The following is a 24,917-nucleotide window of genomic DNA, read 5'->3' on the forward strand; positions in this document are numbered from 1 at the left end:
CTGTAAAAAAGAAAAGAAGCCATTCATTTAAGAATGAGCATGGGGAGCTTTGCCAGAGAGTAAAACTCATTAACCTTAAGGAATACCTGTCAGTCCAATCCTACCTAGTTTGGAATCTTAACTCTGTACAGTTCTTATTCCCTGTTACTCCTGCTATAATGACTGAGTAGAGCTCTTCAGTGTTTCCTCCTGTGATCTGCCAGTGTGCTTTGGTTTTTCTAACTCAGAACCTCCCGGCTTCTTGTTTGTAACAAGAACATTTGTTTTCATGCCTAGGTTTGTCTTCCTAGCTCTAGAGCCAGTTCTAAACACCAGCTGTGGGCAAAACTGTACTGATTCTGCTAACCAGTGTGTGTCATTGGTATGCACTTCAGGTGCTCAGTAATGATTTGTTTCATGTAAATTCCTGTACTTGATGATTTCAAGGGGCTTAGACTCTAAGGTGTTCCAAACTTCACTCAATTTCCACAAGAATAACTTCTGAAAGTCCTGATTGACATAACACATTCTTGCTGAAATTAATCTATCATAAAATGAAGGACCTTTAGACTTATTAAAACACAGAAGTCAACTGAGAATGTTTTTATCCAGACGTGTATCCTATTAAGATTCCTTTCCATCAGTTTGGACTTTGCTTTCATTTCCGGATAACTATAGCCCACCTGCCTTCATTTATTTTTTCAGGATCAAAAACTACTTTCAGGAAATTATTTGATTAACTTGGGGGTATAAATTATATATTTTAATATGTTATGCATCCTAGAGGTATCTGCATTTTTTTTTTAAAGATTTTATTTATTTATTTGACAGACAGAGATCACAAGTAGGCAGAGAGGCAGGCAGAGAGAGAGAGGAAGGGAAGCAGGCTCCCTGCTGAGCAGAGATCCCGATGCGGGGCTCGATCCCAGGATCCTGGGATCATGACCTGAGCCGAAGGCAGCGGCTTTAACCCACTGAGCCACCCAGGCGCCCCGAGGTATCTGCATTTTTATTAGTAAGATAAAAATAGTGGTTATTATTCAACTTTTACTCTGTCATTTAATCCTCAGATCAGCCTTATGAGGCAGGCATTGTCATTATTCTTAGTTTACAGAAAATAAAGCTAGGAAATAGAGAAGTTAAGTAATTTGCTTAAAGAAAGGAAGTATTGAGCGGAGGATCCAGGCTTTGAACAACACATTCTTTCTGAATCAAATCTGTGCTCTAACTATGGTAATCCCAAGACTTGGATTGGTTCACATTAACAAAATGAAAATATAAATTGTGTCATTAGGTAGTATTAGTAAACATAATATCCATCTCTGAAAGTATACCTCCCAGTCAGCTGCCTCCCTTCATGCATAGCAACACATGAGGTTGAGGATGCTACTTTGCCTGGCAATTTCCCAATCTAAATAAGGACAGTTGGACAGGTTTTTTGTTTTGTTTCGTTTTTGTTTTTGTTTTCCCTTAAGGCCACATGTTTCTGACTTACAACTGTGCAGCTTTGGAAAACAATAGCCTCTAGGGGCACTTTCAAAAGCAGGACTCATAAAATATTGGCATTTATATTTGAAAATGTCTTGCTGAAAACCAACAAAGAGTTGTATTCATTAGGAAATTTTGCTATAACCCTTCAAGGAAGGTCAGAATTCAAATTCTGTCAGAAACTTTGTTTTTATTTTTCTCACTTAAATCATCCATCAAGAGAGATTTCTTAAAAATTTGTTTTCTTAACTGAAAACCCTGCAGTCACTAAAGCTTAGCAGGAAAAGAAGTGTGTGTGTGTGTGTGTGTGTGCGTGTTTTTTTTTTTTTTTTAAAGATTTTATTTATTTGAGAGAGAGAAAGCATGAAAGGGGCGAGGGGCAGAGGGAGAAGCCAGCTCCCTGATGAGCAGAGGGCCCGATGTGGGACTCGATCCTGGGACTCCAGGATCATGACCTGAGCCGAAGGCAGTTGCTTAACCTACTGAGCCACCCAGGTTCCCATGTGTGTGTGTGTTTTAAACCAATTAATAATTTGTTTTATCCTGCTTTATTATGTGTTGACCTTTTTTTGAAGTCCAGCCCAAATTTAAAAAAAAAAAAAAAAGCCTCGCTGGAATACTCACTGAAACATTTTTTTCTAGAGAATTTTCCATTAAAAAACATCTCAAAAGTCAGTAGGTTTTTTATATAAAGTTTAAAAGCAACTAAATGCTTCTCCACCTTTCTTCCTAAGTCATCTGTTTTACTAATATTCCAAAGGCAAACTCTAATAATTGTATATGCATCTCAACAAAAACATTCTCAGTTGACTGCTGTGTCTTACTAAGTCCACTGGAAATCATATCACATCAAGGATTATTGCTCAAAAATTTCTAGCTGGTATTTTGAAGATAAATCACAGCCTTAGGAAGATACATGAGATAATCTTAGGTCTAACCAGTGGCATGATGGTAAATGTTTAACCACAGGCTCTCCAGAAAAAAAACAAATCCCGATTTGTTGCATTTCCCAGTTTGCATGGTGTAAATAAATACTCCCACTGTAGCCAATTTCAAGCTACCAATGTGGCATCACTGAAGGCAGAGTTGGAAGTGATGCAAACACAATCCACACACCACTGGGTCTGACAACCCTGACAGCACGTGAGCTTTCATCAAAACTTCCAGGAAGTCTCCAAAGTCGCCAAAGTCAGATGTTACCAAAGGGATGCAGATGAGATGCTCGGGTAAGCTATGTAACATTTTTGTCGATGTATTTCCTCGTATGTATGAGGTATGTAAAATGATAATAATAAAGTTTCTAGCTCATGGGATTACTATGATGGTTAAATGAAATAGTGCATTAAAATGCTTAAAAGAGTACTTGGCACATAGCAGGCTATAATAAGAGGATTTTAGTAATAAATGTTAAGTATTGTTTTTCTAGGATCTACAATTCCAACTGTCAGAATGTTTTACACATTGTCATCTTTTGGAGGTCATTAAAAACCATCCCGAGAGGATACCAGTTATAGAGAGAAGAGCACTAAGAGAGAGATGAGAAGCCATGCCTTAGTTTCTGTTCCTAGCTTTGCCAAAGCCTACATCTGCGACCATTGTCAAAACCTGTTTACTTCTAAGACCTTTGGTTTTCTCATTAGTAAAGTGAAGAAAGTAATGGTCACTCTGCCAGCTGCATAGGATTGTGGGGAGACTAATATGAGCCCTTGGATGGTCCAAATGTGGGGTAGTATCATTAATCCAATTTAAGAATCAAGATGCCATGGAGGCATGGAAGCATTAAAATAAAATAGTGAAAAGGTGTGTGTCATTTGAGTAAAAATTGGAAATGACGTAGTGTTAAGAGCTGGGATTTTTTTTTTCTTAAAGAGTACACACACACACACACTCCAGTTCTACCATGAAGCAGTTAAGCATTTTTTTTTCTTTCTGCAAAAAGCAATTTTCTAAAAAAGTAATTTTCAAATGAAAAAGAACTATACTTAGAAATGTAACATATGTGTAAACAAGTTAGAGATCATGGAGAACTAAGTTAACAAAATATCTATAGAATCGTAATTTCCTGGGAAACCTAATAAATATATCATGTAATAATCTACTAATTGAAAGACAAGATATACTTAGGGGAACCAGATAGGTAGCATTATGCCATCATAAGATGAATAATGTAAATCTCCAAATAATTCTTTAAGATAAAATTGCTTTCATTTTATAAATAAATACAAAAAATAAAGTGTCAGGGACAGATTAAAGAAATCTTAAACATATTACATTCACTCAATTTGTAAACAATGAAGAGCATACATAAAAATGAAGGAGCAAAGAAATTACAGGAACATCAGATTTTTTTCTATTTACACTTTGAGTCTCTGTTTGCTTAGAAGAATAATATACATTATATACCTTCAGTGAAAGTTAACCAGGAAAACGATTATGCATAAAGCTTATAATCTAAAAAGGTGGCTATGATTCCCCCTACCACTAATTTATGACTCTAAATGATGTTTTAACAGAAGAATTCTGTTCTGGGGACAAAGAAAAAAATCACCTGTGCAACATAGCCTGCACCATGCCCTTTCCTGTCTGTTATTAGTGAAAATTCTCATGGTCTCATATTAAAAAGGTCAGTACCTGATACAGGAAGATCTCCAAGTTTCCTTAGTAAGGGGAAAGAAAGCAACATGAAACACTATGTACATAGTGTGCCACTTCCATAAAAGGAGAATAGAAAAATATGAAATAAAAATTTGTAATACACCATTGGAAATATACATAAGAAATTTATGAGTAGATTGGGATGGGATAGGGTGGAGGCAAGACTTCCATGAGGTACCTTTTTACATTATCTTGTTTTTTAAATCATGTGAATTTTTACCTGTGAAACAACAGTGTGGTGTGTGTGTGTGTGTGTGTGTGTGTGTGTGTGTGTTTAAGCCCAGGACACATGGATATGTAAGAACATCAATCTTGTATCTGGTTTAACAGTTCTATCCTCCACCAAGCTCAGGCCTGACTCATGCGTGGATACTTGCAGAAATGAAGGGGCGTGATGGATGTCCCTGTCCCATCATCTGTCCCACTCACTCTGCTCTTTCTTATCACTCAATGATGTGGTGGGTATAATAGGAAATTATAGGAGTCAAAGGTTGTTACGAGATGGGTGTGTTTGTTGTCATGTATGGGACAGATGCCCAAATCCTGGTTATTTTTCTCTTCTGGGAGCTTTTGTGTATCCTTCAGAGAACTTGCTACACCCTCTGGGGTGTTATGTGTTCTCTGATATTTGGGCTGCATCTTTATGATTTCTCCCTGGTTCATTCAACAATCACCTCATGTAGCCAGCCTCTTGTTCATCTTCTGAAGTCGGTTTTCTTTCAATACTGGTCAATCCCTTCTAAAGACTTTACTCCACTTGCCTTATGACTTTGAAAAACTTAGTGCATTTTCTGTGCTAAACTCTGGAGGGACATGTCTCTTCCTCCACAGTGTCCCTTTTACCTGTGAATTCAAGGTAGTCTGAATCAGCCTGCCACCTTTATCTCTGTTGAGATGAGAATCAGGAACCAGTCTTGGTACCCTCCAAACTCTAAGAGATAGCGGTCAAATCTCTTACAAACTATCATATCATACTCCAGAGTCTTCTATTAGCATTAGGACCCTCAGGATGCCCTCTTAAGGTTCTGGGGTAAGCCTCTTCTTAGGGGAAAAAAGGAAAAAAAGAACAGTTCTCTCTTAAGGCCAAGGCTTCTTAATCTCCATAGGAATGACACTTGGGGTGGTAACTCTTTGTTGTGTGGGAATTTCCTGTGCATTGTAGGATTTGTAACAGCATCTCCAGCCTCTACCCATCACATAACAGTAACACACTCCCATTAACCATACCAGAAATGTCTTCATATATTGCCAAATGGCCCCTGGAAGGCAAATCACCTGGTCAAAGCCACAACACCAGGCTAAGAACGCTCTTCAAACAAATCCCCATTTCTTAATCTCCTTACCACTCTGCTAAGTATGAAGTGAAGTTAAGTGATTAAGGTCTGGGTGATGACTGAATATGCTTTGGGGACTATCCCTTAGCAAACCCCCACACAGAGAGTCTGATAGGTACATCTTATGAGAATGTGTGGACATGTAACACCCATTTTCTCAGCAGGAACTCTGGAATCTTGAGATAATAGGAAAATCCTCATATTGGTGACAATCGAAATAAGCCTACATATGTCTCTGAGTTTATAAATCTTCGCCTAAAGGCAATGAGGGTGGGGAAGAGGACACTTCAGTTTGTTCATTTTGTGACTTAATTGTTTGACTATTTCTTTATATTCACTGTTTGGATTAAAATGTGTATTTTTAAAGAATGGATCATAGTCCAGTTAAATAGGTACATGAAGAAAAACCTTTTAAATTTTAATAAGATTTTAATTTCAGTTTCATGACTAAGATAAGCTAAATTCATGTTTGAGATAAATGAAGACCAAGAGGAAAAAGGGAAGAGAGGCAAAGAAGATAGAAGGGAAGACAGGCTAAAACATACCTTGTTTCATCAATGTAAACAGCTTCCAACACAGATGCTGCATATTCAATATTCTTCTTTAAGTCTACGATGTTAACATCACCTTTTTCCAGCTGCTTGACTAAGCATCTTAGTCTGTTTCATAAAAGTAGTCAAGAAAGAGAGAAATAAGAAGAGATTTATTATAAGTATGTGGAAAATAGTCCAGTATTAAATACACAAATCAAGTTAAACTAGTAATGTATCTTTCTAGACCATCAAATAGAAATATTTTCAGGAATTTTTTTGATATAATTAAGTTCAGTTTTTGTCACTTAAACAACTCTTGAAAATTATATTCACCTCCCAGTAATATTAGGGTGGTAGACTATTATTTTAGATACTATATTTCAAGGACAGTCTTTCTGGAAATTCAAAACAACAGAAATATTTCCATAAAAGTATATTCCAGGGGCGCCTGGGTGGCTCAGTGGGTTAAAGCCTCTGCCTTCAGCTCAGGTCATGATCCCCGCATCCTGGGACCGAGCCCCACATCGGGATCTTTGCTCAGCAGGGAGCCTGCTGTCCTTCCTCTCTCTGCCTGCCTCTCTGCCTACCTGTGATCTGTCTGTCAAATAAATAAATCTTAAAAAAAAAAACAATTTATAAAAAAAAAGTATATTCCTAACACTAGAATTTATTCTATGCCTGTTCTCCTTCTTCTAAAAATTATTCAAAGGGTACTATTTATATCACTACAGTAGCAATTATTCACTGTATATAGCAATCAAAACAAAAAGAAAGGCAAAAGATCTGAAAAAATACAATTGTGATGAGAAAAAATATATGTATGTATGCTTTGTGTTTTTACTGAAAGGATTTTTCACCCGAGGCAAATCTATACAATATTTTCTCTTGCTTTTGCATATACAATGTGTCCCAACTTCCTGAGGAATTTTAAAGCATAGGGATCAATGAAGCCATGTCTGGATTCCTGACTTACAGAAACTGTGAGATAATAATGTTATTGTTTAAAGACATTAAATTTGAGGATTAATTTTTTATGTAGTAATAGATAGCTCATGTAGTGGGATAATATGAATATGAATACTTCTATAAGTTCCTAACATTTTCAGAAACTTAGGTGCATTAATTATAAACCAAGTGTTTCTGAAGATATTAGACTATACTAGGCAAAAAAGGAAAACATATTCTTTACAAAATATAGATAAACAATGTGAGGGCAATTTATCCATTTTCCTAAGTCAGCAGATGGAATTTCATTCAATTCCTGAGCAAAGGTATTTTAGAGAGAATGGAGTACATCTACTCTCAGGCACCATTTTAGAGATAGTGTAGCAGATTTTCTGAAAATTTATTTTGGATGATTTTTAATACCAAGGCTAAGGGTATAAAGATAAGTTAAAGATTTCAGCAAGAGTTTTGACAAGTACTTTATTTCTCCATGGGAAAAAAGCCATAAACTAGACTAAAACTTCTTATTCAGGAATCTATAAACAATTTTTTGTGCCATACATTTTTGTATGATAAAATATTAATAGATAACAACCTTGCAAAATAAAATCTATGTGTTAATAAAAAAAAGTCTTATTCATACAGTCAGCAAAATAAAACAAAACAAAGATAACTAAAACAAGTTACTGAGATAGGAATAACTAATCCTGTCTAAATAGGAAGATAATGGAGTAACACATAGAGTGTTCTGAGATTTTTGTAATGCTTATGATCCAAGCATATTATACTTAGTGAAACTGCCTTTTGTGTGTCAGAGCAAAAGAGTCACAGCTCTGCAATGACTTAAACATATACCATTCATGTATCCTTCTTGTGAAAATTACTTGGTACAATGTGGTTGTATTTGGTGGTTGTATGATGTACTTTTAAAAGCACTAAATACTTCAGATGATTGTCTTCTCTTCTTTGGAATAAATAAAATTTTTTTATTTGAGTTAACAATTTCCTCCACTAAAAAACCTACGTTTTTCAGGCTCTTTTCAATCTAGGTAGAGTCATTCAACTGCTTTCTGGCCAAGGAGAGTAATAGGAGGTTGTTGAGTAAGACTTTCAGAACAATGATTTTGAAGAGGGTAACTCAGCTAGAAGGGATTCTCTCTTATCCTTGCTAGTTCCTTGCTGCTCAAATGTAGTGGAATCGTCCAGCAACCTTTTAAGATCACGAGTCAACATGGCAATAAGAAGTTAACCATTAAGAATGGCAGAGAAGAAAGATGCCAGTGGCCTGAGTCCCATACTGTGAATCTACCCAAATGAGGTCACCCACCTCTGAAGTTATTTCATATGAGAAAAAAAAAATGTTGTATTTAAGCTACCATTCTTTTGAGACTTTTATGTCAGTCCTAACTGATAAGTCAAGTAGGAAATGACTCAAAATAAAGAACTCAAGAATGGCAAAATCATTATAGAAAATGAAAAAGGGATGTCCCTGAGAATCTAACCACAGGTGCACTTCCTAAATGGTGGGGTATCATCCCATCAGCAGATCAGATCTGATGAAATCTGTGACAAGGAACATGCTGTTTCAAAGAGACATCTTTATGTGGTTTAAAAACAACAAAGGTTATGAATTTTTATATTTTACTAGGGGTATAAGCCTATAATCTAGCACAAGAAATTGCTCTGAAAAAATACTCCAAAAAGGTTTTACCACCTCATCAGAAAATCGAGTTAGATAAGGTTATAACTATAAAATCATAACCACCCCTATATCCTATATACACACAAACACACTCCAAAACTCACTATGCCAACCCAAAAAGACTGGAAGGAAATATAGATTTGGGGGTTACTAGGACTTTCTCTTTTATCTCCTTTGCCTGTATGCACCAAATTTCCTCTAGCAAGTACAAAATTCTATTTACAGAAAAGGAAAACTGTTGTATTGTAAAGAGATTATTTATAATTGGAAGAGCAGGTTAATGGGATAATTTATATCATCATGATTCCAATTGTGAACTTGCTTTTGTAGTCAATTTATGCATACAATAATCCCCAACAATCTTATTTAGACTATGATTTCACTCCGTTTATAGATAATACAAGGTCAAATATCTTTCTGAATCATTTTCAAATGATCATAATTTCTAAATTAGTGGGTTCTAAAGTACTAAGGCTTTACTTTATGTATGTATACAAATTTTTAATTTTTTAAAAAAGATAACGATATTTATCTAATTCCTAAACCATCCTATGGGCCAATTCTCAGAACTAAAAAAGAAATCACAGTCATTTGCATAAAAAAACAGGTTCTCCTAATCTAGTAAAACATCTTTTTAATAATGATTTATTTATTTATTTATTTTGAGGAGGGGAGGGACAGGGGAAGAAGGAGAGAATCTTTTTTTTTTTAAATTTTGTCTTTAATCTTTAGTGTAAATGAACTTAACACTAGCTTGAGATACATTATAAAGCTTGAGGTAGTCGTCAGAGCCACAAATTTCTAAAATCAAGGGGAGGAAACCTCAAGAATAATGATCTTGGTCCCGGATCAGCTAAAGGATACTGTATTACAGACTCATTCACAATAGGCAGAGAAGAAAGGACACAATTAAGATCTATGAAATTCTGAATAATGGGAATATGATGAAATAATTCATCTGATGTTGATTGAATAGCTTCAGAAGACCACAAAGTTATCTGCATATTCCCCCTTCAATCTCTGAACAAAAATTATTTGCATACATTCTTTTTTTTTATTTATTTCTTTTCAGCGTAACAGTATTCATTGTTTTTGCACCACACCCAGTGCTCCATGCAATACGTGCCCTCCTTAATACCCACCACCTGGCTCCCCCAACCTCCCAACCCCCGCCCCTTCAAAACCCTCAGGTTGTTTTTCAGAGTCCATAGTCTCTCATGGTTCACCAGAAGGAGAGAATCTTAAACAGGCTCCATGCCAGCATGGAGACTGATGTGGAGATCAATCTCATGACCATGAGATCATGACCTGAACTGAAGTCAAGAGTTGGTCACTCAACTGACTCAGCCACTAAAGTGCCCTGTGATTTGGTTTCTTTCATCAGAGTAGGGAAGCATAGTGAAAAACAGTGTTCTTAATGCAAGGTCTAGGTATGTTCTTCTTGTCTCTGAAACTTAGGTTAAGTAGATGTGTTAGATGTTCTAATCTGTGCAGGTTCCACAGATTGCTGGGTTGGAGAGTCCACTGGGTACTCTGCTGGGTAGCAGAACAATTTAACAGCTGTTGTACCAAACCTATTGTACCAAAAAGACCACCTATTTATAAGCAGATGATGGTGCCAAAAAAGTCTTAAAAATCCAAGTCAGTTAAATAAATATTTAGCATTTATTACTATACATGGGGCTGTGAGAGATATAAATAGATAGATATAGATATATATTTATATATATGAATACATGTAAGAATATATGTGAATGCAATATGTAAGGATACACACACATACACACACACATATAATGCATGGGCACCTGTGTGTACACCACAGTACCTGTCTTCAAAGTATTTGCAATCTCTGGGGATGACCTGACATATGCACATAATATGGTTAAGTGTTGAAATGCATACATTCCTCATTACTTTTTCCACACAACCCTAATTTCCAATAAAACTCATTTAGTCATTGTTCCTCAAACATTCTCTCATCATCCTAGGTTGAAGTTCTTATCTCTTACTGAAATATCTATCTCCATATCCCATCTTTAACTGTCTGAATCATGTTTAGTAACTGGGCATAGCTGGGCTGCTGCCTATAGCATGAGCCCTTTGAAGATTAGCATCCCTTGTGTTCTCTCCCAACTTAGAAAATAAAACCATACTTCATTTACTCCTCACTAACAAAATTGAAATTTCTCTAGCTTCCTTATAATTTCAATTTTGGGTACATGATGTTTTCCCAATCGGTTTTTTTATCCAATCAAAAAATTATGAGGTATGCAAAGAAGCAAGAAAATTGATCCATAATGAGGACAAAAATCATCCAGCCAAACTTGACCCAAATACGGCAAAGATGATAGAAAGCGAGGATGTTAAAAGTCATTATTAAAACACAATAATATATATAACATTATGCCAATAAATTCAACAACTCATAGAATGAGCAATTTCCTTAAAAGACAAAAGCTACCCAATCTCAGAAAGAAATGGTAAACTAAATTTGAAGTTAAAAATGTTAACATAAAGAAAGCTTCAGGCCCAGATGACTTCATTGGTGAATTATGTCAAAAATTTAAGAAAGTAATAACACATATTCTCTGCAAACATTTCCAGAAAAATCCTATGTCCTAATCCTAATCCTATGTCATTCTGAGAGGTCAAAATTACTCAAACCAGATGAAAACATTAGAAGAAGAAGAAGGAAGAAGAGGAGGAGGAAGAGAAGCAACATATCAATAAATATGCCTCATGAACTTAAATGTAAATAATCCTGAATATTTCAGGAAATCAAACCCACCAATATATAAAAGAATAGTATATCATATAAGAGATTTATCCCAGGAATGCAAGGTTGTAATAAAATTGAAAAGTTAATCAATATAACATTATATTAAGATACTAAATAAGAAAAGCCATATGATCATCTCACTAAATACTCAAAAAGCATTTAACAAAATCCAACATCAATTGCTCATGAAACTCTTAGCATATTAGAAGCAGAGAGGAGCTTCCTCACTTGATGATGGTTATAAATAAATCTACAGTTAATGTCATCAGTAAAGTTAAATAACAATGCTTTCCTCCAAACATCAGAAATAAGGAAGGGTCTACTCTTACCCAGCTATTCATCACTGTACTGGATCTTACAGCCAATGCAATAAGGCAAGAATAAAAGGCATCCAAATTGGAAAAGAAACAATGAAACTATCTTTGTTCAGAGGCAACATGATTCTCTAAGCAGAAAATCTGATAGAATATATCAAAAAAGCTACTAAAAGTAATAAACGATTTTAAAGAGTTTGCAATACAGACAAACAGATAAGGAAAAGTCAATATCCTTTCTATATGATAGTAATGGACAATTTGAAATTAAAATGACAAGCAGTATCATTTAAAATCATACCCAAAAGACATACATCTAACAAAATAATATGGAAACCCTATACACGAAAACTACAGAACATTGCTGAGAGGATCAAAGTAGACCTACATAAAGGAGATGTACTGTGTTCATGGATTGAAAGACTCAATATTGTTAACACATAATTTCCCCCAGGCTTTTGTTATCGTTGCATATATTGACATGCTGATTCAAAACAAATGTAACAAAAAGAACAAGTTGGAGACTTACACTATTTTAATACTTGTAAGACTTTAAGATTACTCTATTTTTTAAGTTTAATTTATTTATTTGAGAGACAGCACACAAGCAAGGGAGAGGGGCAGAGAGAGAGGGAGAAGCAGACTCCCCACTGAGCAGGGATATTGACAAGGGACCCAGTTTCCCAGGATCTCAAGATTATGACCTGAGCTGAAGGCAGCTGCTTAACTGACTGAGCCACCCAGGTGCTCCTACAAGACTTATTTTAGAGCTACAAGACAGCATAGTATTGGCACAAAAACAAACACATAGACCAGTGGAACACAGTAGAGAGCCCAGCTATAGACCTGCAACTCTATGGTCAAATAATCTTTGACAAAGCAGGAAAAAATATACAGTGGAAAAAAGTCTCTTCAATAAATGGTGCTGGGAAAATTGGACAGCTATGTATAGAAGAATGAAACTCGACCATTCTCTTACACCATACACAAAGATAAACTCAAAATGGATAAAAGACCTCAATGTGAGGCAGGAATCTGTCAAAATCTTAGAGGAGAACATAGGCAGTAACCTCTTCGACATCAGACACAGCAACTTCTTTCAAGACATGTCTCAGAAGGCAAAGGAAACAAAAGCAAAAATTAACTTTTGGGACTTCATCAAGATCAAAAGCTTCTGCACAGCAAAGGAAACAGTCAACAAAACAAAGAGGCAACCCACAGAATGGGAGAAGATATTCACAAATGACACTAGAGACAAAGGGCTGATATCCAAGATCTATAAAGAACTACTCAAACTCGACACACACAAAACAGATAATCATGTCAAAAAATGGGCAGAAGACATGAATGGACACCTCTCCAATGAAGACATACAAATGGCTAACAGACACATGAAAAAATGTTCATCATCATTAGCCATCAGGGAGATTCAAATCAAAACCACATTGGGATACCACCTTACATGAGTTAGAGTGGCCAAAATCCACAAGACAGTAAACAACTGTTGGTGGGCATGCAAGTTGGTGCAGCCACTTTGGAAAACAGTGTGGAGATTCCTTAAGAAATAAAAAGTAGAGCTTCCCTATGACCCTGCAATTGCACTACTGGGTATTTACCCCAAAGATACAGATGTAGTGAAAAGAAGGGCCATCTGTACCCCAATGTTCATAGCAGCAATGGCCACAGTTGTCAAACTGTGGAAAGAGCCAAGATGCACTTCAACAGATGAATGGATAAAGAAGATATGGTCAAAAAAAAAAAAAAAAAAAAGAAGATATGGTCCATATATACAATGGAATATTATGCCTTCATCAGAAAGGATGAATACCCAACTTTTGTATCAACATGGACGGGCCTGGAAGAGATTATGCTGAGTGAAATAAGTCAAAGCAGAGAGTCAATTATCATATGGTTTCACTTACTTGTGCAGCATACAGAATAACACAGAGGACATTGGGAGGTGGAGAGAAGTAAGCGGGGGGAAATCGGAGGGGAGACAAACCATGAGAGACTGTGGACTCTGAGAAACAAACTGAGGGTTTTGGAGGGGAAAAGGGTGGGGTCGGGTGAGCCTGGTGGTGGGTATTAAGGAGGGCACATATTGTATGGAGCACTGGGTGTGGTGCATAAACAATGAATCTTGGAACAATGAAAAAAATTAAATTAAATTAAAAGAAAAAAAGCTACAGTAATAGTATGGTAAAAATAACATAATATGGTACATTACTAGCAGCAGCATAGGTTGATAGATCAATGGAACAGAATATAGTCTAGAAAGATATCTATCAATACATAGAATAGATTTTGGAAAATGGTGCAAAAATAATTTAGTGGAAAAAGGATAGCCTTCACAATAAATGGTGCTGGATAAATAGAAATATCTATGTGTGAAAGGAACTTTGATCCATACATGTATCACAGATCTAAATGTATATCCTAGAACTATAAACCTAGAAGAAAACATAGGAAAAATTTTGTCATTTTGACTCGGCCAAAGATGTCTTATATACAGCACTTAAAGCACTACCTATGAAAAAATAATGTTGAACTTCATCAATATTAAGAGCTTCTGTTCTTCAGAGACATTTCAAAGAATGAAAAGAAAAGCCATAGACTGGAAGAAAATATCTGCAAATCATATATATATATATTTTTAAAGATTTTATTTATTTATTTGAGAGAGAGCACACAAGAGCACAAGCAAGGGGAGCAGCAGAAGGAAAGGGAGAGGCAGTTTCCCCGCCGAGCAAGGAGCCTGATGTGGGACTCGATCCCAGGATTCCAGGATCACCACCTGAGCCGAAGGCAGATGCCTAACTGACTGAGCCACCCAGGCGCCCCTGCAAATCATATATCTGATAAAGGATTCCCATCCAAAACATAAAGATCTTGCAAAACTCAATCATAACAAGACAAGCAACCTAATACAAAATTTGCAAATGATTTGAACATACTCTTCACTAGAAAAGATATATTCACAGCAAATAATTTGAGCATCTTTGAGAAGATGCTCAAAATTACTAATCATTAGGAAAAAAATCAAATTAAAACAATAATAATGAGATGCAACCAACCACCTATTAGAATAGTCAAAAGTAAAGTAACTGGTCATATGAAATATTGGCAAAGATGTTAAGCAACTAAAATTACCATATGCTATTGTTGGGAATGTAAATAGATACAATCATTTTGAAAACAGTTTCTTAAAAAGTTAAACATGCATGTACCATATGAATCAGCCATTCTATTCTTTGGTGAAGAGAAAAAGAAATATATGTCCTTTCAAAGACTTGTACACAAATGTTCATAGAAGCTTTATTTGTAATAGCCCCAAACTGGAAACAATCCAAATATTCATCAAGAGTAAAGAGACAAACAAACTAGGACATATCCAACCAAAGAAGTTCTATGCAGCAAAAAAGGAATGAACTACTGACATGAGTAAATGCCAAATAATTATGCTGAGTGAAATAAGATATGTGCATACTGCGTGATTCCATTTATACAAAATTGTAGAAAATGCAAAGGATTCTTATAGTGACAGGAAGCAGATCAGTGGTTGCCTGGGAATGGAGGAGGTGGGGATTGGGAAGGAAAGGGAGGAAAGTATTACAAAGGAGCTCAAGGAAGCTTTTGAAATTAAGAGAAATGTTAATTTTCTTAATTGTGGTCGTGGTTTCATAAGTTTCATACACTATTTCATCAGTGTTTGCACAAGTGAATTTTTACCAATTATAACTTAAAAATAAAATATGTAATCAGTAATTTGAGATAGAAAAAGGGCATATACAAAATAGATGCTTCTTACATATCTTCATTTTTCATCAATTTAATTAAATACTAAAATTCTAACATACACATTGGAGACATGAAAAAAATATGAACCAGCATTACACTCCTAATCTTCTCCCAATGGGAATGACACCAGTCTTTGATAATTTTTGAGACTTTTAATATCAGGCTGAATATTATGAACAGATTATGATCTTAGCTTTTTGGAGGGACTTCCTTACCTTTGAATGATCAGAATACTTAAAGGAAGACAGAAATGAAAATAGAAACACTATTTTTGAAAATTACTGACTGGCTCTGTGATTCAATAATAGTTACAGACTAGAACCAATTTCTATCTTTAAACAACGAATACTTAGCTGTAGAAATGACTGAATTTTTTTTATCCAAATATAGAGCTGCAACTTCCGAAATGAAAAAATACTCAGCATAAACTGGTGTTGTTTTCTTAATCATGTACTTCAAATACTGTTAAGTTACTGCTACATGACTCCATCTTGCAGAGGGACCACCTGCATAACTAAGATACTGAAAAATCTTCTCTGTCTATGCAAGTCGTTATTAATTCTAGGATATAAACTATCCAGGACATCCTTAATTCTATTAAGCCTGCTTAATAAATAAATTAATAAAGACAATTTAAAAGAGAATTGATCATTGTTAAATCCCTATTAACATCCCTATTGGTGACCTTATTGAAATACAAAAGTGAGAAAGATGTAGTTCTAGTAACACCATACTGAGAAGCATAAAAGATAAAGTACAAGAGTATCTATAGCAGGCATTAACATTAACACTAAAAGATGGCCTTACACAGGAGTGCAACAAAACCCCACAAACATGGACTGTCAACAAAGAAGCTACTATGTAGTTTTCAGTAAGTTCTGTTGCCTCTGATTCCAATATTATAAAAAAATGATAGTAAGAAGCCATTAAATTTTGAAATTCTCTTATCTACTCTGCAGCTAAGTGCTTAGGAAACGAAATCCTAACCTCACTCTAAGAAGCAAGGCATACAGATTTAAAGTATTTTTAAGACATTTTTCTTTCACTTATGTAAATACTATAATTGTAAAGCTCCTGTTACCTTTATTTTATGAGATAAATGACTCCTAAAACAATTGGTATCATTAAAAACAATGGGAACAATTGTGTGACAAATATTATTAAGCTTTAAGATAAGTTTACATTCTACATTTAAAGGAACAAAATATCCAAATGAGGTGGAGAATATATGAAGGACAAGTATTCTTTTTTGGAAAAGTAATTTTTTTAAGTACAAAGGAATATATAATTATTCTCTCTCGTCTCCCAAAATCACAATTTAGGTAAACTGTTTATCACTTTACTTCAAGTAAACTTTTTTTTTTTTTAAAGATTTTATTCATTTCTCTGAGACAAAGGGGAGCATGAGCAGGGGGAGGAGCAGAAACACAGAGAGAAACAGACTCCCTGCTCAGCAGGGAGCCTAACACGGGGCTCAATCCCAGAACCCTGAGATCACAACCAAGCCAAAGTCAGATGCTCAATCAACCGAGCCACCCAGGCCCCCCATCAAGTAAACTTTTTATTATAGAAATGGGCATGCATAATTCCCAGCATGTAGAAGAATTCCTTCTAAGTACAGAGATACAAACACTCAAATAGTTCGAAATGCTTTCAAGATCAATTTTTTCCTATTTGTAGGCAAAAGAGCAGTAAGATCATATTGACTCTACAGAGGGAACCAATCATTTGTGCCTAGATACTTTACTTCTCTGGAATACTATGAACTGTGTGGATTTTCCAGGATTTTCTTTAAAGGTTATATATTTGAGTAAATATATATATTAAATATATATATAAATACAAATAAATTTAAACACACATTTAAATCTATAAATATATTACAGATTTAAATATATATATATATAGATGTTGATAAAAAACATAAATATGCTATATATATGTGTATATATATACACATATATATATAAATTTTGGAAACAGTTCACAGCTTGCTCACCCTTCAGTGACGCTAAGCAGGTGACAAGCACTACCTATGCACAGAGAGATTTTAATCACTTTTCAGAGCCACACTCTTAATATTAATGGCCTGTCAACAGTGAGCAAGCATAGAGGGGAAAACCTCCAACATGAAAGACATAGACAAATATAAATAAAAATTTAAAAAACGTGGGGAAAACAGAAACAATACAAATACCAAAGAAAAACTTTTAAAAAATGAGAAAGTAAGAGATTCCTTTGGGCAAAATAAGAGATTCATCCAGGAAACAAGAATATAATGCTACTTTTTAAAAATGGAAAAAATGGTATTGAAGAAACTCTTAGAAGTAAATCCTAAAGATTTACATAGAAATGTCAAAAAAGGAGTAGAGAACGAAGTCTAATATCCTACAGAGGACAAAAAGATAGCAAGAGGTTATCTTATCTTACAAAGTTAAGAAAATTAGAGGGCCAGTTCAGGAGATCTAATATCCAGTGTACTAACTTTCTAGACGTCAGGGTTAGAGGAAATGATCAAAGAAAAAGTCAATTACCCAGAACTAAGATTCTCCATTTTGAAAGGGCCCACCAGGGTCAGTTTTGTGGGCATGTGACCTGGTAGTCATATAGGACCTTGTGCTTAGAAGCACTCATTGTATAGTGCGCTGCTGTCACTACCCTGAAATTCTTAATAATTTTTGAACAAGATGCCCCACAACTTCATTTTGCACCAGGCCCTGTATGTTATGTAGCTGGTATGTGGTCAACCTAGAATTCTATATGCAGCCAAACTTTCAAATTTGAAGAAAGAATAAAGGCTTTTTCAGATATTCAATGACTCCCAGAAGAATTTGACTTTCCATGCACTCTTTTTCAGGAAGCCACTGAGATGCATTTGACCAAAACAAGGACATAACATGAATCTAGTGCAGATAGGTGAAGAAGGGAAGTCTCTGAATAAGAGATATGTGACCATCCTAAAAATTAATTAGTCTAGATGAAGTAGGAGTGCAGAGGAAAAGAAGTCTAGGGGAAGCAATGGAATTGACAAACAATGGAACCGACAGAGTATTTGGAAGTTTGTTTTGACAGATCAGTTGAGCATTCATAAAATTATAAAATATATATGAAAAATACAATAATCATGAAATGAAGGAGAAAGAAGAAAGTTATATGAGATAGGAAAGACATTTGATTGACATTTTGATTGGCAAGTGAATAATATTTAGAAATCACACTGCTTACAAACACAAGTGACTTAAAAACGAAATAAGGTACAATATGACTCTTGAAAAGATGAGAGTAAAGAAGTTGGCTAGATGAATGTATGAGACCTATTTCCTCTGTTATTAACATGGCTATCCATTGATAAATCTGAAGTTGATATGACTTGGAAATATGCTGAAGTAGGAATAAATAAAAAGAGCTAAACCACTGAAATTTTTACTTCTGGAAAATTCACTGCTGATTTTGATAATAATAAGAATAATTTTAGTGACATAATCCCCTATTAAAGTAGAATATTCAATATCCTGCCAACAACACAAGTGACTTAACCTATGTCAGGCCCTTTACTTGGTAGTATTGGAATCACTGACCATGAAAAATTTAAATGACAGAAAAATAACAAGATGTCAAAATTCATCTTGAATTAAAAACAAAAAGACTGAAAGGGTACAAAGTATCCCAAACATGAGTTGATGGTTAATGATGAATTCTAGTTGTTCTAGGCTTTAAGACACATAGTGAAGCCAAGGGAGACAGAATTACACATGATGAATATACACCCATTCATCGCATGTTCCATGCTTATGAATTAAACTACAGAAAAAAGGCACTAATGTTTTAGATGTGAGGTAGACACCCAAAGGGAAATATACATATATTATGTGAAAAAGAGATAGAGAGCTATGAGGAAATAGCATAAAGATTGACAGCAGTTTGAACTATGACAGATGAATTTATTACATATTTTATTGCATTATTTATGTAATAAGTATGCAATTTATTACATATTACATAGTTTTTGAAAAATCAGAGAAAGATAAGTTGAGTAGTGCTACAGAAGTCTAATAATTAGAATGTGGTTGAGAGAGAACGAAGAGGTTGCCCATGCCACGAGCACCATGAAACTGAGGTGTTCCTGAAGAAATAAGCAACTGAAAACCAGCCAAGTCATGTATTCTAACAGCTGAGCAAAACAACCTCAGCACCATGTCCACAAAAAATAACAAAGGCACGTTTAAAAGTGGGCTTAGGACATTTACTCTTAGTAGAGTACCATGTAACAACAGACTTCAAAAATACACTAGCAGAGAAGGAAAAGTGATCATATTAAAACTTACTTTTAAAGAGCTGTGCATTAAAAAAAAACAAAAACGATGGAAAGAAAGTACAGGTCCGCTACACAAGCATCTGGAACCACAGATTCAGCTGACATGGAAGCCTTCCTAGGAAAAAAGAGGGAGAAGGAACTATGCTGGCTTTTCTCATCCTCCTCACCTATCATGCAACCTCTTGCCAGTGTCTGTCACTGGCCAAATCTAGCCAGGTGCCCGTTTAGAAAGGCACCTGGGAAATTCAGCTGGGATGATATGGAATAGAGCAGGAATAAGGCAAAGAATAGATCTAAGGGCAAACAGGTCCTAAAACACAAGACATGGTCCCAGAAAGTGTCAGAATTTTTTTCTGAGAGTTGGAAATAAGGCAGAAAGGTGGGTGGCATGACTTTTCTGTCATGTTAGGGCAAATCTAACCAAGAATTATCTGGAGGAATGTATTTAGTTCTCTTCACTTTTTACTGTTGATGAAAGAATTCAGATTTCTTGAAGGTACTTGTTCAGTGTACTTGGAGATTTTTGTCTGGTACAAATGAAAAAAAAAATTGCCTGGTAGAATAGACAACCTGACATGTTTAAGACCTTGTTAGACATTAGTTAGTTGTGCATCTAACCCTGCAATCTTATTGTGCATTGTCTATGTACACCTGCTTTCTTAAATGCATTTTTAACTAGTTATAACTTCCTTTTTAAAAAGATTTTTTTATTTATTTGACACACAGAGAGCGATCACAAGTAGGCAGAGTGGCAGGCAGAGAGAGAGGGGGAAGAAGGCTCCCTGCTGAGCAGAGAGCCTGATGCGGGTTCGATCCCAGGACCCTGAGATCATGACCTGAGCCGAAGGCAGAGGCTCAACCCACTGGGCCACCCAGGTGCCCCAACTAGTTATAACTTCTTATTTACTCCTTCATTATTAGCGACTGAATGAAAAACTTGGTACATGTTCAGTTTGTATTTGCATGTCATGATTTTACCTTTTTAAAAGTACATTTTAAGAAAAGTACAACAAATGTCTGTACAATTTATCCCAACTCAGCAAGCATAATAAGTAATGCCATTAACTCCAGAGAAGAAGAATGTAACAGATACAAAAATAATGACCAGAAAATACTTCCTCACTTCTTTTCTTCCTTCCCTTCCTTTCTATTTCTTATTTCCCTTTCTTTCAGAACTAATAAAGACATGGCTCTCATGAGTTCCTAGAATGTAGGTATAAAAATCAATGAAAACTAGCCCTAAAAATAGCAGCTTGTTTGGGAAAGAGCTCTTTCCCTCCAGATCCACACAGCAGTAGTGCTATGCTCACTCACTTGATTTTTCTTTTTTATCTTTTTCAACACACAGTGTCATATTAGTTTTAGTGCACAATATAGTGATTCTCATTTTTTTTTAATGATCAAAAATACAGATCAAGCACTGAGTCTGTCCCAGAAGCACATCTCAGTATCACTGCACAATCACAGAAAATTTTTGACCTATTTTTGCTTCTCTTATAAGTCCTTATCTACTCCTAATTGAGCCAAACAAGGTAAGTAATTCAGAAAGATGGATTTCTGATTTTTAAACATGGAATGACATGCTAAACAGTAAGAAAACTGCCCTCAGCCAATTTTTCTCAAGACTTGTTTTCAGGGAATCCTCAGTGGTCTGGGTTTTCTTCCTACAGAGTTGTTGATGCTAGAATGAAACCTCAGAAGGTGCTTTTCTGCAAATTCCTCCAATTTGACTGAGGTAAATGCAATCCCATCTGTACTGAGATGCACTGCTAGTTTTCTACAGGAACTCAACTGCTCCATAAGACAATAATGTGGAAAGAAACACTAACAGGAGTTTCTTCACGTGAAATAGTTCACAAAATCTATTAGGGTCCTTATCCAACTTTCTTGAGTCCTGGCCATGACTTGGTTACAGTGAGTGCTTGGCAAGTATCAGCCTCAGTCACTGTCTATTCAAAGTCAATCAGTCCACAGCATTAGACAGACATCAGGCCTATGGCATATTAACTATAACCATATGTGATCTGGCCAGGAGAATATGATGACTTCTTTCTGGAAGATCAAGATTTCTTTATAAAATATCTTTGATATGATGATTAAACAGGACAGTTTCTTGGGAAAATCTTTAATTCATATCCCTTTCCTTTATCCCTACAAAGATTCCAACTCCTATCAAAATAAGGACTAATCTAGAAGTGGGCACACTTGAAAATGTGTTTTAACATGCTTAAACAATTGACTCAGATCAAACATTCTCATTTCAAAGTTTCCAGTGGTTATGGAATAAACACTCAACAATTTGCTTGGGCAGATAACCTAGGACATCAACTTTTGACAATGTTTTTCCAGATCTTTAAGCATAAATGCTGAACTAAAGATTTCGATTCTGTGTTTAGGTAGCCTTAAATAGAGAGAAGATTTAGTTTTAGAACTGAGTTTCCAAAGAAACAGTGGTCAGGGGAGGGAATGCCTGGGTGGCTCCGTTGGTTGTCCAACTCTCGATTTCTGCTCAGGTCCTGATCTCAGGGTTGTGGGATCAGCTCAATACTGGGCTCTGTGCTCAGCTTGGGGTCTGCTTGTTCCTTTCCATCTGCTCCTTGCCCCCACAACTCTCTTTCTCCCTCTGTCTCTCAAATAAATAAATACAAAATTTGTTTTAAAAAAAGCAGTGATCAGTAAAATTGACATTTCTATCATGTCAGAAAGATTTATGAATTACTTTGTTTCTTTAGCAGTTAAACATAGGTTGATCTGGCACTCAAGGTAGTGAAGACATTTTTTATGTTTTATGGACAACACTTCAAGATCACAGAGATACTTGTCAATGCGTAAATCAAAATGAAAACAGTAATTTATGCAAGTCCAAATGGTAGAACAGGCTCAGAAGTCAACACCTGCTTGATATTACAGAAAGGGTCCCTACCATGGTAAATTCCATCCTGTTCTCTATAGTAGTTCAACAGTAGTTAATTTGGGGGAGGGGAGGAGAGAAATTTGGTAGAATTGAATAACCCAAGAAGGTTTGAAGTACTTTTAAAAAAATTTTTAAAAGTAGGGCAAACACAGTTTAAATAGGTTTGTACAGAGTGGTAAAAACTCGAGAATTGATGTAAAAGCTTAAAGTTGAAATTCCAAGGTTCAACTCATTTCTTTTTTCTTTTTCCAGCCCAAACCCCTTATACTGTCAAATAATAGAGGCTTTTACAGTTTCTTAGAAATACCCCATAAGTAAACTATTAAATAATTACTAGGGTATAATGAAAATAAGGTAGGTAACCAGAATCCTTAAAAAGTAGATTTTCATTTTTAGCATGATTTTTACTATATAAATTATATTTATTATTTATATTATGAAAAGGGAATTGAATGTTCACTAAATAGGCAGAGGATGAGCAGATTTTCAACAGTCTATAGCAGGAGAAAAAAATACCATCCTATAATTCTTAGCCAGTAAAACCTTAATCATTGTGCTAGACGGGAACTCACAAAGCGTGCCACCACCATAGAATTAGGGGCTCTCTAACTTATATAATAAGGTAGAAAGGTTATTCTCTCTTTGCTTATTTACTTAAGGTCCATGCCCCTTTGGGTTTAACAGCTATGCTTGCTTTTCAGAATAATCTCACAGTACAGAAATTTTATCTGTCTTTTATGTTCCCAGAATTAGAAAGAAATAGCTAGATATCAAAGACCAAAGACCCATTTTCTCCCCGTCTTCTTTAGGGTTGGTTCCCTGGGGAGGCAATGATCAATTAAAACAGAGAAGTTCTATTTACTTGGAAGAGAAACCTTCCTGGTAGACTATACATTTACAAACCTGACTTTTTAAAAAATTTGCTCTCCCTTTCCTCCCACAGTGAATTCATTTTTTAAATTTATTTTTTTATTAACATGTAATGTATTATTTGCCCCAGGGGTACAGGTCTGTGAGTCATCAGGCTTACACATTTCACAGCACTCACCATAGCACATAAACTCCCCAATGTCCATAACCCAGCCACCCTATCCCTACCAGCAACCCTCTGTTTGTTTTGTGAGATTAAATCTCTTGTGGTTTGTCTCCCTCCTGATCCCTTCTGGTGAATTCATTTTTTAAAAAGGTTAATTTATTTATTTGAGAAAGAATGAATATGAGCACACAGGTGGGGAGGGGCAGAGAAAGAGAGAGAGAGAGTGAATCTCAAGCAGACACCCCACTGAGCGCAGAGCCCAATGCAGGGCTTGATATCCCCACCCTAAGTTCATGACCTGAGCCCAAGTTCAACCAGCAGAGCTGCTCACTTGCTCCCAGAGTGAATGCACTTGTAAGAGTATCAATCCTGGTTTCCTACCTCTATCCTTTTGGACTTCAAATTTATAGCATCTATTTTAAGAAGATTTTTCTAAGATCTAAGATGTGAAGGTTTTAATTTTTTTTTTCTTTCTTATTCTTTGGCCTTTACTTTTAAAACATTTTTGTCAAAGTAAATCATACACAGCTATATATTCCTTTCATAAAAATTAACAGGTTTTTTTTTTTTTTTTTTTCATTCTCTCAGTCGAACTCTGTGTTCTTTTCACCAGAGACATCTACTTTAAAATATTTTGGTTGTTTCTTCTGGGATTTTTCTCCATATTTTATTTTTACTTTTTATTTTTTTAAAGATTTTATTTATTTTATTTGACAGACAGAGATTACAAGTAGGCAGAGAGGCAGGCAGAGAGAAAGAGGAGGAAGCAGTCTCCCTGCTGAGCAGAGAGCCCGATGCGGGGCTCGATCCCAGGACTCTGGGATCATGACCCAAGCTGAAGGCAGAGGCTTTAACCCATTGAGCCACCCAGGCGCCCCTCTCCATATTTTTTAATGGGATATTTATTCTTTGATTTTTTGACTTATCAATATTGGATATTGCCTATTGGCTTCCTGTTATGATAGATGAGTACTTAAGGTCTTTTATATTTCAGATAGACTGTTTTTACATTACCCTAAATTCCCAACACTAGTCTATACTACTCTTAATAATAAATATTTACATTTTTGTGATCATGTACACAATGCTCATTACATGGCCAAAAAGTATATAAAGGTTACA

General features: G+C 35.5%; 1 protein-coding gene across 3 annotated transcripts in view; it reads right to left on the reverse strand.

Annotated features, from left to right (window-relative positions):
• Positions 1–24,917, reverse strand: part of LOC111143001 (phosphodiesterase 1A) — a 329,203-nt gene that overhangs the window by 85,699 nt on the left and 218,587 nt on the right. For all 3 annotated transcript variants that reach the window (XM_022496402.1, XM_022496393.1, XM_022496411.1), the window contains exon 2: positions 6,002–6,115. In XM_022496402.1, coding sequence (XP_022352110.1) covers positions 6,002–6,115 — 114 coding nt within the window. The remainder of the gene's footprint in view (positions 1–6,001; positions 6,116–24,917) is intronic.

The sequence above is a fragment of the Enhydra lutris genome, unplaced genomic scaffold (assembly GCF_002288905.1).
Source record: "Enhydra lutris kenyoni isolate GAN:26980312 unplaced genomic scaffold, ASM228890v2 scaffoldscaffold1, whole genome shotgun sequence".
In the NCBI taxonomy this organism is placed as follows: Eukaryota; Metazoa; Chordata; class Mammalia; order Carnivora; family Mustelidae; genus Enhydra; species Enhydra lutris.